Genomic DNA, 15,725 nt, shown 5'->3' on the forward strand with positions numbered 1-15,725 from the left:
AACACTTTGGTCGGTTTTTTTAGCCTCTGTAGTGTCCTTTGGTGTCTCAGTACTCGGTGTCTCAGTTGCAACATTTTCAATGCTAGAAGGATCCTGAGACGTCTGTTCTTGAGTAGTACCTTCTCTTGCTGTAGACTTGTGATCTTCGGTGCCTTTATCCGTATCCTGAGGGGTTTCGGTTGAGACAAGTTGATTGACCGGTGGATAAGGCTGAACTTGTTCCAAGACTGATTCACTGGATACAAGTTTTGCATATGCATTGCCTTCTATCATTTCCTGTTTCGGTGCCTCTATATCCATGATATCTTCATCTATTTGAATGGTGTCAATAGGATCTTGCTCGGTAACATCAGGATCTTTCTCGGTGGCATCAACTATTTCCACTTCAGCTTGCTCACCGGCATCCTTGTTTCTAAAGATTTCCTGCCACTTTTTTTGTGTCTCATTTTCCACTTCAATATACAGCCCATTCATCAGTTTCAAGGCTTTTTGTTTGACGAGGAACTTTGTGTGGTAGGTTGTCAGTTGTTCTTTTATCTCAGCTACCGATATGTTAGGAAAGAGATGTACCAAACTTCTTTCTCTGATCTGTTTCTCCGAGTCCAGGGCATATTTCCACCTGTTATCAATATGTGCATATAATTCTTTTGGGAGAGAATTAGAGACTTCTAATGGGACCAATCGAAATTTCAGAAGTGTGCAGATGACAGCTTCTTCAATTTGTCTCTTTTCATCTTCATTTCTGGTCTCATACTTAACATATCTGAATCCTCCAAATCCACCATATTCTTTCAGATTAGCACAAAAGTTTTCAACACTATGTACATTTACCTTCTTGCTCTTGACAATCTGAAATCTGCTTGCATCCTCAGATTTAGTATCACTGGACTCTTTTGCCAAAATGAGTCTCCGAGTAGATTTCTTGTATGTTTTTGTCACCTTGGGAACAATAACACTCTTTGTTTTCTTACTCGGTGAAGCTGCAGATGCTCTGGTGTTAGGGCGCTTTACTAGAGGAGTTGGTGAGGCCTTTGATGAATCCAGTTTCTTTCTTTTCAACACTTTACCCTTAGGCAATTCAGTGCTCAGTGTTATAGCTACCTCTTGGGCTTCAGATTCCTCTCCGGTAATAGCTATAGTGCCTTTGACAGGTGTGGAGGAAGAGTCTTCTCCGAATTTCTCTGACAATGCCTTTATCATCTTTGTAGCCTTTCTTGTAGCTTTGGGTACTACAATGCTCATCTTTACCTTTTCCTTCACTTCCTCATAGGTTCCATACCTCAGCTTGGTAGCATGCCTTGGCAATGTAAGAAATGCATCAATTTGTTGTTGTGTGATGTCAAAATCAATCTCGTAACCCATAGGTGACAAGGATTGAGTTCTTTATTCCACAGCATTCACATAACAGTAATCAGTGTCTACTTCAAAACATATGTCATCTTTATATTTTTCCACTAGCTTGGGTGGAATCTGGTACCTGTTATGCATTTTCTCTTGAAATTTACTGAAGTAATCATCCATAATATCATTAAAATTATCACCTAGCTTCTTAATGAAGTCATTGATCTGATGGGTGATTGGTCGATGTAGTTCCCAAACAACTTTACCGACTGATGGAAAGAGTTTTTCAAAATAGAAAAACATGCATACAAGCAGTGATCCAAACTTTAGTGTATTAGCCAAGTTGTTCTTCTTTGGCTTCCTGATGGTATTCAGATTCTCAAACAGGTTTTTCAGCAACACCTCGCATAGATCAATTTTCATGCATTTCTTCACAATTTTGTATGCTAAGTCTACTGTTGCACAGGGTACACTGTTTTCCCTTGCCGATTGGAAGAAACAGTAACCCATTACTCTAATGGCAAATTTCAGTTCTGCGTCAGTGACATTGTTCAATTTCAGTCCTCTGCAATCTTATTCCACTCTGGTTAAACTAATCAATTCCTTATGTGATATCATCTTTTGAGCTCAGGCATGATCATAAATAGGGTAACCGATAATCAGATGAATGATTTCCTTGGTAATCTTAAATGGTTGCTCTTCTAGCCACATGAAATCATCGTGAACTCTGCTCAGAACAAACTTGACCCACTGGGGTTTGAACACACGGGGATAGGTTAGGGCTTCAGTTAATCCCTTGATCTTAATGTGCTCATACCTGCTATTCAATTTACCATCGGTGCACAATTCATCATATGTTTCTTTGATTTCAACATGATCGAGTTCTTCAACATGACATTTGGTGAAGAGTCTCACATCCTCAACTAATAACACTCTATCCAGGATGAGTGAGAATGCGGTTTTGTCATCCGGTTCAGATGCAACTTTGGGAGTTAACGAGTATTTTAGTGAGGGCTTTTCAGCATTCTTAACAACGATGGGATCTTGGATCTTAGGTGCCATTTGTAGATTTCAGATAAAAACTAACAAAAGATCCTTAGGGTTTGAGGATTTTCAAACGGCAGACGCTTCACACTTAGCAAATAATAATAACTTGATAAGATCGGTAAACCAGCTTAACAATGCTTTGAGATTGATGTAAATACCTTGAATTTTGCTTTGTAGGAGGTTTGATCGCTTTAGATTCTCTTTGCTCTGCTCTCTCGAAAACTTGGTAAGTGAAAATGACCGCGTAAATGCTTTAAGTACACAATATACCTTATCGGGCTTCGTGTGGGTTAGGTCAAAAATATTAAATACACTCAATTCCACTAAACTTTCTTTCCTTTTTGCACTTTAACCGAGTAACCAAACTTCCTTCATTTACCGACTTGACAGGTTTCCTGTATTCACCGACTTGACAGGTTTCCTGTATAGTGCTCCAAAAGACTTTGATAGAATTTCAAACTTACTACTACATCTTAACTATGCAGATTTTGACTTAAGTACATAATAAAATAGGAACTGTTAAGATTTAACCTTGAGAGAATGCAGTACCTTCATACCTTTACCGATTAATTTGGAATAGGTGCACCCAACTCGGTAGGTAAGGTGCTTTCTTCATTTGACACAATTTCCTTCTTTTTCCAAATCATCTTTTATTTTTCTTTTATTTCCTCAGTGTCTTTTCTAGGTTGATCTCTGCAATCTCCAACCAAGTGTCCAACTTTGTGACAATGAAAACATGTCATACTAGGATTTCTCCATGATCTTCGGTTGTTCATCCTAAACCTTATGAAGCAGTTGGCACTTATATGTCCATATCTTCCACAACATTCACACCATATCCTTGTATTGTAATCCCATGGTACTGCAGAATACTGTCGGTAAGGATCTGTGTGAGCTCGGTAACCTCTAGAATTTGCTCAGTGTGCAGACCACATATAGTTCTTTTGCTTAAGCCAACACTTCTCGGTACTGTGTCCATATCTATTGCAATTTTTACAAAACCCTTTGAATTTTGCCTTCTGATAATTGTTAACAGACTTTGTCCTACATTGATTAGATGTGTGACCATATTTATTGCAATTGTAACAATAACCATTGGACTTAGTGACATTCGGTTGCTTACCTTTTCTGATTTGGCACATGTTGGTAGTGTGACCTTGATTTCCACAGTAGTTGCAAATAGGTTTCTTTCTTTTGATGTTCTTCTTGATTCCAGCTTGCTTTGATGATTCTCCTCTCTTGGTATATGGATTCCCTTCTCGGTAGAGTCTTTTCCTTTGTAACCGAGTCCTGCATCTTTCTTGGGTCATCTTGTGTTCAGTTGCTCATCCAACACCTTTGATGCTTCATAACTCTTCTTCAGTGTTTCTTTGGATTTTATCTATGTTTCAATTTCATTGGTTAACCTTGATACTTCAAGTTTCAATGCTTGATTCCCATCTTTCAGATTTGCTTCATGATGTGCATAACCTAGTTGATCTAACAGGTTTTGTTGAATTCCAGTCATCCTTGTGATTTCATCATTCTTATCAGATACTAAGGCTTCAAGTTGTTGTTTCTCTCTTTCTAGATCTCTTGCCTTATCCTCGGCTGTCCTCAATGCATCAAGATTTTCAGTCATCTGTGTGTTGAAATGTTCATGTTCTCTTTTCATTGCTTGTAGTTGATCAGCCAGTGCTTTGTTCTTTTCTTTCAATACTCCAATAATTTCTTCAGTCTCTTCAGATATACTGTTCTCAGATGATGTCTCAATTTGTTCCACTAACTCTTGAGAGTCCTACAAATCATCAGATAATCTTCTTCTCACTTTCAAATATTTTTGCATTTGCCTTTGCATGTCTACAATCACTTGATTAGCATGGTCCAGCTCTTCTTCCAGATACACAATCCTTCGAGATTGTTTATAGCCTTCCATTGATAAGATCTTTCCCTTTAGGCAGTTAAACCCTTTTCCAAGATTGAAGCTCTGATACCAATTGTTAGGCCCAATATGGAAAGCTAATGTACTAAGAGGGGAGGGGTGAATCAGTACTTCAAAACTTTTCTTCAATAATAACTTTACTGTTATGCATAAACCGAATAGTGCAGTAACATAATATAAAGCTAAAACAAATAGATAACAATCATACATGATTCACTCCATAACACATATATTTTGGTTACGCAGAAACTCTTGGTTAGAGAGAAAAACTGCGGTGGGGATAGCACCCACAACTTCACTACTGCAATAATAAAGGTTGCTCGGTTAGAGCTACATGTTTAGCTATTTCTGATAGCTTACCATGTTAGGAGTATCAAGATCTGTTAGATCTACCTTGCTAAAGGATTTTACAACACTTAATCTAAATGTTGCACCTGGTTAGAGGCTTTACAATTTATAGACTTGATTAGAGTCTTTTACCCTGTTAAAGGTTTCTCTTACAACTTCAAAATATTACAATAAAATCTTTACAAATATCTACAACTTTACATCTGGAATGTTATAGCAGATTCTATGTGCTCAGAATAAGATTACCTTGCTTATAGCATACCTCGGTAACCTATATAGTAACTCGGTAAACCCTTCCGTTTACTCAGTTCTTTGACTATTCTCTGGAATCCTTCTCGATGACCTTTGTGTCTCTGTAACAGTCATAACACTTAGTGCTTTCACATGTCTTGTTTCATATATTTCTCTATCTTCCTTTATGTCATGCTACATGTCTTTTTCTGTTCTTAATCCATGTTGCATAAATAGATCTCTTATGACGGTGATCCATTCATTGTTTCAATCTTACAAATATGTTTTATCGAATGAATAACCGTGCAAAATATTTCATTGGTTAGATGACCTCAAAATCATACACAATCTTTAAGTGCAATTTCCAATGTGATAACGGTTAGATGTTCCTTGATCTTGTAACACATTTCCATAGATATATGTCCAGGTGCAATGAATCTGGTAACACATTTCACTCGGTGTATATCAACTCAGTGTGTCATCTTTGTTGCTTGGTAGACATGGAATGATACTCGGTAGACAGCTCGGTGTATACTACACTCTGAGACTACTTTCTTCTATAACCGACTGGACTATGCATACCGACTAAATATTTCGGTAGAGATAACCGACTAGAGTATATAGAATAACTTTGAACATAAAACTAATGGCAACTTGATAAGTAGTAACAGATGATATGTTGTTTATTGGGAATGGTAAAAGAATGATTTCATATTTCAAGTCTCAGTTAGTAGCATAGTTTGAAATGAAATATCTAGGTGCAATGAGATATATTCTTGAGATTAAGATCATTAGAGATAGAGCTAGCAAAAAGCTTTGGATGAGCCTGAGTAAGTATGTTAACTCTTTGTTGAAGAGATTCAACATAACAACTTGCAGGTAGTTAGTTGTTCCAATGTTATAGGGGACGAAGCTTTCTATGGAGGATTGTCCAAAATCTCCTACTAAGATGGAGGACATGTCTAGAGTACCTTATGCAAGTGTTGTTGGCAGTCAAATATATGCTATGGTTTGTATGAGGCCAGCCATTGCCCAAGCAGTGGGAGTCCTTAGTCAGTGTATGGCTAATCCTGGTAGGGTGCATTGGGATGCGATTAAGAGTGTTCAGGTATTTGAGGGGTGCTTTCGAGTATTCCTTGTGTTTTCATTGTTATCCTTCTAGACCTCATCATTTAGTTTGCATTCGTAGATATGTGGATTCAAATTGGGCAGGTGACATTGATAATAGAAGATCCACCAATGGATATGTTTTCACGATGTTTGGTGGTGTAGTGAGTTGGATGAGTAAGTGGCAAGATGTAGTCAATGTTGGAAACCAATAACACTGAGAGGGGGGGGTGAATCAGTGTTATACCATAATAGTAGATTTTGGCCTTAACAAAACATTCATGCACCAACCGGTATACCGGTATAAACAGAATTGAAAGAAGTAAAGCAACCAATAAGCCAAACATATAAATGAGAACCATAACGCATAGATTTATACGTGGAAAACCTCAATGAAGAAAAACCACGATGGGATTTCTGACCCACAATATCAATCCACTGGCCATATGAAGAGATATTACAATATATGAGGGGCCTGCACTTGCAGGAAGGCTTACAGCTTAGAGAACACTACTCAATCACAATAGGAGCCTCACTGACTACATAAAATTCCAGACAACAATCCAGAGAAGTGTGAACTGCTAAGATAGCATCTTCTATGCCAGAATACAATTCCAGTTTAAGACCTGTTTGTTCCGGTTGAAAGCCTAAACCCCTTTACCAGAATAACCCTTACAATAAATTCCTCACATACATAGTCTCTCTGAATAATTACATTAGCATATCCATCACCATATTCCTATCCTTCATCTATATCAAAATGATCTAATCAATCTGCCATATATACCCTATACAAATTTATGCCTTATGTCATCTTACAAAGGTATATACAATATTAGATTACATGTCGGCCATATAACATAAATGAATAAACATAGAAACAAGTTGTCGACACCGGATCGAAGATAAGTCGGCCTCCAATACCGATAACCTTTACTATACCATGTCGGTCTGCATTGTCAGTGACCATAGAAATCTTTCTGACCTATCGGTGTCAGTGCCGGTGTAGAATCTGTGAAGTGCCTGTCGGTATACCATATGAAGTCGGAACCCAAAAACGTGTTGCCATCAATGACAACATAGTGAAACCAACCAATAGAGTGTCAATTGCCAACAGTCGCTTTGTCCACTACAGAAGAAGAGTGCATGGCAGCTACTCATGCTTGTAAAGAAACCATTTGGCTTAAGAGATTGTGATCAAATATTGGTTTTGATGCAAGACAGATTACTATCTGTTGTGATAGCCAGAGTGCTATTTGTTTAGCAAAGAATTCTACTTTCCATGCCAAAACAAAGCATATTGTTTGTGATATGGTGGAAGATGGCAAGGTGAAGTTGGAGAGAGTTGATACTTTGGTGAATGTTGCAAATGCACTGACAAAGCCAGCGAGCACTGAGGAGTTCAAATGGTGTCTCGGTTCTATGGGCCTTGGGGCCTTGAGCAAATGACAGAGTTCTAACTCTTGATAGGTCTTCAACAAGTGGGAGAATGTTGGGATTAAGGTGTCTCAACCTTAATGTCCAAATATATTTATTTTATTTATTTTTTGCACCCATTTTGGAAGTCCTAAAGTTTAGGGAACTAGTGTCATAGGTTGCTATGTTGAGACTATGACAAATTTCGATTATGACTATGATGGTTTATAGTTCGGTGGAAGAGTCATGGAGAGTTATTTTTTGGCAATTTGCATTTATGGTTTGAGTTCACTTTTGACAAGTGTGAGGTAAGGAAGGCACCTATTTGATCATGGTAACTTCTATGTTGTACTTACAAACTTTTGGAAACCATGGGCACATACCTCTTTGTGATGAGCTCTATTTATATGTTGATGCCTTAGTTGTTTTGTATGAGACAAGTGATTATTTCTGAGGTATTGTTATGTTGTCGGAATTGTTCTTGAATTTTCAGTTGTAGCTACTCCTAAAGTGCATTGGCTTTGTGCATTGTATTGTAACTGTTGTTGTTGTTGTTGTTGTTGTTGTTGTTGTTGTTGTTGTTGATGTTGTTGTTGTTGTTGTTGTTGATAATACAATTAAATCTAGCTTTTGGAGTGTGGGTTTTTTCCCAGAAGGGTTTTCCCATGTATATCTAGTGTTGTGGTTTTATTTGTTAAATTTGATTTTATATGTGTTTATCTAATCTACAATAGTTTAGAGTTCGTAAGAAATTTTCTCAGCTCTCCTATTAGATTTAGCATTGGAAGCGTTATTCTGCACTAAGGATTCCTTTCAATGAGGTCCCTTAATATAATAGGATCCTTTGGTTTATTGTAGTACAACCCTAATCTTGGGTCAATCTCTATATTTTCTACCAATATTTTGCTAATACCCTGGGTTTTTTGGGGGCTCTGAAATATCTGAGCCTCTATTTTCAAACTATATATTCTTTTTCTTTCAGTAAACTTAATATGAATGGAACCCCCTACGGTTGTGGTTTTCTAAGAGAAAAAAAATATTAATAAGATTTATATTAATAATATAATAAATATTACTTACCCTTTTTAAGATATGGGCAAGTTGTGATATACAAACACAAACAAAAAATAGTATTATACATTAAAATTATGCATGGATGCAAAATTCGTGATTAATTATAGAAATCAGAAATTGCCAATTCGCTGAGTTTTCCCCCATTAAATTGCATTTTTTAGCAAAATTGTTGACTTGCAATTTCCAAAGAGATTTTGACATGTAAACACATTTGAATCAGGAAAACATAAAGGGAAATCGGAGAAATAGTCACAAAGGCAATGAAGCTAGGGTTTCAAGAAACTTCTTAGGTAGAGTCAAGAAAACGACAATTTTTATTTGGGTCATTAGCCTCCATTGAGCCATGGTACCCACTGTGGCTATGCAAACCATAGAGGCCTATGACCCATGGGGCCGAGCCCTTATTCAACAAGGCACACATGGCAAGACATCAACCCTATCCACCACACCCATCTTTTATTACTTCAATCTTTCAAATAAAATTCATTCTTTTTTAATTTATATTCAAATTATAATATAATATAATTATAAATATTAGATAATATACTAAATATATAATAATATTTATAGTTATATTATTATTTTATTATATTATAATATATTAATATAATATATTGTTTATGTATTTATAATAATTATATCATAACAATATGATAATATACGTTTTTATTAGAATCTCTTTCTATTCAAAACCCAATTTTCTCAGACGATCTTATACTTCTGATTTACCGATTTTGTATGTGTATAAACAATATGAACAAGCTGCATTGGCATCACGACCTAGAATATTTCCCCACAATTTCAAGGTTTGCTTTTTTCTCGCACGGCCTCGCGAATATAGATGTAAGCGAAAATTCCTTGCTCATGAATGCACTCTTTACACATGCAAACAAAAAGGATAAAGATTTTCAAATATGTTAAATAGGATTTATAGAGAATGAGATGGGTTAGTCATAGTAGCAGAGGAAAAGCCCTGGCCGCATCCCTTGCCAAACTGAACCCAGATCCAGATTGGGGTCAGGTTGGATGAACCCAAACCGGCATGTCCAAGGGGCTGAAACAGTAACTTAGTTTAATTTATCAAAAAAATTAGCTTGAACTTTAGTTTTAGTAAATTCACTACATTGAATCAATGGAATACTTTCAATAAAATTTAAAAATGAGTTTATTGGTTTTCAGCAAATGTTGACATAGAGACCATCTTCATGTTTTAAGTGAAAATAAATAAATAAAAAACTACTAATGTTACTCGCTTGGTACAGAGAAACATTATCTACTCATTTTTAGTTAGTTGCATCTTTGTCTCTAACTAATAAAGTCGATGGCGTGGTGTTTTGGAATTTGATGGCGGGCGATATTTCCCAAAATAAGTTAATCCATAAAGGGAGAAGCAAAAAAGAGGTAGTAGAAAATCACACACAATGAAAAAGATGCTAGAAAGGATGACAAAGAACAAAAAGATGGCAAAAGATTAAAGGCTAGCCAGCACCAACATTTTTTCCTTCCACAACTTACATTGTCAAAAATACTACCTATGTTCTTCTTATAGCCTCTTTTCATCCGTGTTGGATATTCTTGGTCCTACTGTCTCTTCTGTATCATCTAGCTATGAAGTAAGAGAGTAACCTGTTAACACAAACTTAACCCATGCATTTAACAGATTTTCAGCCAAGAATTTAGTAAACTATTCCTAGAAACAGGAATTGTTTTTTATTGAAATTTATATTCGATCCTTTCTAACATCTGGAGTTTTAGTATATATTGACCTTCAGATTTTTTAACATTAACATCAATCAAAATCCAGTGAAGAAAATGCACTATCCACTTGAAGTTGATTCAGACATAATGCTTTGCTGTACATATAATACAGAAACATTAAAATAAAAATATTTTCAAGTCAACAAAGAAAGTGTCGGGTTGATAAAGATTAAGTGAAGGATAAATTGAGTCGTAGAAGTTAACTTCTATTTTGCACATTCATAGCACTGAACTCAGCCCTTACACCCCAATAAGTTATGAGTCTCTAGATGAGACACTAAAATTGCTTAAATAAGTTTCTTCTTCTCAAAGAATCTCTTGAGGTGCCATAGTTGCCATGCAGACACTGATAAGCAGACAGTAAGAGACATGATGCTGAACCATGCCACCCTAGAGTTGGTGATCTCACTTATCTCTCGCAATTCTGATTCCCTACACAGAAAACAAAGCATAGAATATTTTTAATTGGATTGGACTCTATATAGATTAAGCCTAAACCAGCAAAGGAGGCAACCTAAATCACATTCAATGACCATAACATATATTTGTTGCTTCAAATTTACCTGCTTTTCATGTACAATAAGTTCTCATGAATACTTTCTATTGCTACTTCAATTTTTCTCAACTCAAGCTCCACCCCCTGCAGTTGTAGCAAACACGGAGTTTCAGAATCAAATCTGGTAATACATATAAATGTACAGGAAAATATCTGAAGCAAAAGAAATCCCTGACATCATGTTCAATCATTGGACTAGCTACAGCATCCAAAAAATCAAACTTCTTCATGAATATTTTTTTTTTTTCATATACAAATAAGATTGTGTAAGAGGCAACTTGATGGATGAAGGGAGCCATTAAACTGGAAACTGAATATGTTCTATTGAAGTACCAACTATTTGAGGTTTAAAAAATCAACTTCTACTTTTATTGTGCTGAAGATTAGAGAACTCAGCAATTGAATTTTTGATCTACAATGGATAAAGAAAGGTGTTCGATGTGGTTATTAGGAAGAAAGTCAATAAAGGTAGTAGTTTGACACAGAATGTCAATGCACCAGCCTCAACAGATATATTAATTTATCTATGTTTCTCTGCCATAAATGTTCTTGAAAGAAAAATTCCCGATTTTCATTTGTGAAGACTTTAACCCTCAAACAATTTCTCTTATGTTTTTGTTCAATTTATTTTGTAGCTGTTTCCTACATACATGAATTTAAGAAATTTCGATTTCCATTCAATTTATTTTGTAGTTGATTCTTAGTACAGAAAAGTTTACAAGATTTGGATCATAAAAATACTCTCATTTTCTTCATTTTAAAAGATCCTTTTGGTGTTACACAAGGACATGTCCCCACACCTCAAACCCTCATCCCCATCCCCTTAGGTGTTTCAAGAACAATGGGACATCAGGGGATGCCCCCTGGCCATCCCCCCAACAAAGAAAATCTAAAAACGTTCACATCCCAATTATCAGGGATGACAAGAAAAGGGCAATCAGGAACGTCTCAAACATCCCTCAACCATCACAACTAGGCATCCCCCATGGAAAGCACAAAATATTTAACGGTTTTTTAAACAGGCACCTAATGTATTATTAATGGGTGTAAAAGGGGTGTGTGTTTCCACAAATTGTCTCACTTCACCCTAATATACAAAACAAAAACTTCAAAATTTAAAACATTCAATTTAGAATTTATTATTGTGTAACATTGTAAATTGCACCTCGTGCAATTCCACACATCACATATAAGCACCTCCGCTGTAAGTTGAATTGGAGATATTCTCTTAGCTTCCGCCTCACCCACCTGCTTGGCTTGCCTTGTCATCCCTTTTTGTCCTCTTTCCCATGGAAATTCTACCGGAGAATGATCAAGATGAACATGCATCAGCACAATCGGCACCACAAGAAGACGATGAAGAGCAACCGGGATCTCCTACTATTTAACTTGAGGTTCATTTGGGTAATGATGTGGTGGATTTGACTAAGGCGAAAACAAATGATGAAGTCATTTCAGCCTTGAGAGGACTTGATGAAGATCAACACAACTCAAGGATGGGATGGAATTCTCTACAATCCTTGATTGGTTGCTGAGCAGCATGGAGAAGAAAGTCATAAAGGCGCAACCTGCTGAAGATATTGATGACTTCCTGGCTAGGATTGGTAAGGGCGGAGAACAGAAGAAGGCGAAGAAGTTCTTTAAGATTATTAGAGACGATACAGGAGCATGCATTGCACAAGTGGCTGTCCCGGCAGTTGATAAGACTAGAGATATGATCACTCGTATGGATTATCAAGTTACCACAATTAACCTTGGACCTACTATGAAGCAGCAAGAGTTTCAAGAGCTACATGCCAAGGCAATTGAGGCGTGATTGAACAAGGTTGTAGAAAAGAAAGAATTGTTAGAGATGGAGCACAGGAGACTCAAAGAGTATATTGAAGGGTTGAATTCCCTAAGGCACGAGGATGCTACCTTTGTTTCAACTATTGTTATTGCTCATGGATCACCTAATGTTCATGAGGCAATGAGGAATACATACCAAGAGGTTGGAAAATGGATTGAAGATGTTTCAAAGCAAGCGGATAATTTCCTATCCCAATCCGTCCAAGCATATGATCACCATATGATAAGACAACGATGGTTATATTCAAGATGTAATACTTGGAGGGAGTATGGGAAGAGTTCCGACCAATGGAAGAAAAGACTATTCCATGCCTCAAGGTGTCGAAGCGGATTCCTACATCCACATTGATCCAAGGAGTTGTTCAAGAAGGTAATGTGTATGATTTCCAAGGATGGTATTGTTCCTTAGCCATGAAGAAATCAGTGTTTGAACATGCGAAGCGGGAGTGCATGGAGATGGAGGGATCAATCCAAGAGATACAATCCAAGATCCTCACATCTATTGAAGAGTTATTGGGATAGGACGTCCACACTTCTAGTACTTTGAACTTGGAAGAATTGAAGGAGAAAATGAAGTTTGTTTACTTCAAACAGTTGGAATCCATAAGGAAGAATCAGTTAGACGATTTGGATTCTCTCATGATTCACAACAACAACTTGCGGAAGCTTATGTCGGATTTGGAAAGCATTTTTTATGCTTTCTCAAATGCCTTGGATGTGATTGATTTGCAGCAAGAAGGTTTACCAAATATTACGATGGAGGAACTCAACTCGATCTTGGCTAGATTCGTTGAGTATGCAGCTAGAGAGAGGGATGCAAGCCAGAATCTTCTAAGATTCCCAGCTTGTAAACCCTGAAGGCGTCAACCCATTGGACCTCATTTTTTATTCCACTTTTTTTATGTAAACCCTAATTAGGGCAATGTTGGCATGATCTCGGTCCTTGATTCTAAATGAATCTTGGCCATTCATTTCAGTTTGAGGCTCTATATAAACCCCATTCCTCTCATTTGTAAGAGAATTGTCGCCTATATGCTACTAAATTGAATTTGATCATTGACACTTGGTGATTTTATGAGATTTTGAAGCATTGTGTGGTTCTCTTGCCTCCAAATTTAGTTTAGAAATTTGTTTTAAGTATTTGTAGTGAATGAAAGAAAATGTTGAGTGCAATTATATGAAATTTGTTTTATCCATACCACTAGCTTCTTGTTGATTGTAAGTTTGCCTTGTGTGGTCAACTGGAATTAAATTTGAACTTAACTTCAATTTGTGCTTGCTCATTGATATGCATCGAATTGATGGTGTTAGTGTTGTTAGTATGAATTTGAACATGTATTAATTACCTTAGATGATTGCACTAAGCTTGTGTGGAGTTGTTCTTTGATGACAATACCTAGCCTAGTTGAATTTCATTGAATCATTCACTATCTCTTGCATTATCGGTTTAAGATAGGATTAGAATATAACTTCTAAACCCTTTCTCTTTTGCATTTTATTTGAAAATCTTTGTTAGAAGTAGATCAAGAGCCCAACTTGCAAAATCTTAAGTCATTTGAAACCATCGGCAAACCTACTACCATGCATGATAAGTTGACTCTTCAAGAACAATTACGTAAGTCCCTTTGTGCATACAGTAAAATCACATTAGCCATTGAGTTACCCACATGTCAAGAACTGATGTTAGAAACCTTGGAATCGTCTTAGTTGATCAAATATTTAGCATCTGAGATGATTTTGTTCAAGAGAGGATAAAATTATTTGGTATTTTATTCTGTGTTAGAGGTGCGTAAAAAACACATCAACACATCTTTGTTTTTTATTCCGGTATTGATCCACTTCTTGTATTATGTGTATCAATCTCTCTAATGGGTGAAGTGCTCATGGTGGATTGAGGAGTATTGGACTTTTGCTTCTTATACTTTGATTCTTGACTAGGTACTTGTTGACGTGGCTAAAATCGCATTGCTACGACTCTATCTAGCCAACGCAGAATAGAATGATCTCGCCAAGTATCCTATCCTCTCTTGAGATAAGGAAATCCCTAATGTTGTTTCAATTGATCAATGGGGACAACCTCAAGGTTTCGATTGTCAGGTCTTGACTACAGGATAGCTCTGTGATTGATGTGATTTGTTGGGAGCACAAAAGGACTTACGTTTTGCAACAAGCTGATTTGTTGCGATTCTCAGATTGCGAATAAAAGCAAAGGGGAAGGGATAGGAGACCTAAAGACAAGGATGATAATAGTTGATGCAGCAGGTAGCCAGATTTCGATAAGCCAGTTCTTGTTTTGCCAGAGACACTCTCACAACTAGACAAGAACGGTGCAAGCTCCAAGGGATGAAGGATTTTCAAACCGGAGACACTCGTTTTAGGCACCCAATTCTGGCGCAGCCTAAGATGAACACCTGCAGTTGAACTAAGCACAATTTGGGTTCAAACTAACCATGCACGGTGACCTACAATCAGCAAACCCCTAATGGTATGAACCAGAAATGCATCAAATACTCCTCCACACTTCACCATTAAAATCCCTACACTATAAAATTAACTAGTTGAACGAAACCATGCAAACAGACTAAAACAAAGACAACAAACACCATATTTCAATGTTCATATATTTGCTTCAACTGCCATTACAACAATTTTTGCAACATCTCTATGCTATGCCTAAAATCTAACCTATTCTAACTCTAAAATCTAACTACAAAATTCTAACCAACAAAATTCTAACCTTTACAATGAGAGGCATCCCGCCTTTCATAGATTTTACAATATGAATTGATGGGCAGGATTGACTGCATCCAAGGGCTACAACTTGCCATCTAGAAGTTGGCAGCTTTAACCCATGCCCATTAAACACTTAGTTATCCATCCAACAACTATCTCAACTGTCTACCACTATTTGGCTCTAATTTAGGTCTATCTGGTAATTGAACATAACTAACCCGTGTCCCCTTTGTTTTAAAATATCTTGAGTGGGACCCACAGGCAGCTTTACAATAAAACAATTTCAGTTTTCAAAACTGAACTTCTGGAATTAAATCCAGCTGTGTATTTCTCAGGAATGCATAG

The 15,725-nt window shown here is 36.7% G+C and overlaps 1 protein-coding gene across 1 annotated transcript in view; it reads right to left on the reverse strand.

The window, feature by feature from the left end:
- Nucleotides 1–10,160: 10,160 nt before the first annotated feature.
- LOC131044287 (transmembrane emp24 domain-containing protein p24delta3) overlaps nucleotides 10,161–15,725 on the reverse strand; it is an 82,338-nt gene continuing 76,773 nt past the window's right edge. The window contains exons 3-4 of the mRNA XM_057977580.2: nucleotides 10,807–10,883; nucleotides 10,161–10,675 (exon numbers count right to left, since the gene is read on the reverse strand). Of these exons, the coding sequence (XP_057833563.2) occupies nucleotides 10,531–10,675; nucleotides 10,807–10,883 (222 nt within the window). The 3' untranslated portion in view covers nucleotides 10,161–10,530. The remainder of the gene's footprint in view (nucleotides 10,676–10,806; nucleotides 10,884–15,725) is intronic.

Source organism: Cryptomeria japonica, chromosome 10 (assembly GCF_030272615.1).
Source record: "Cryptomeria japonica chromosome 10, Sugi_1.0, whole genome shotgun sequence".
NCBI lineage: Eukaryota > Viridiplantae > Streptophyta > Pinopsida > Cupressales > Cupressaceae > Cryptomeria > Cryptomeria japonica.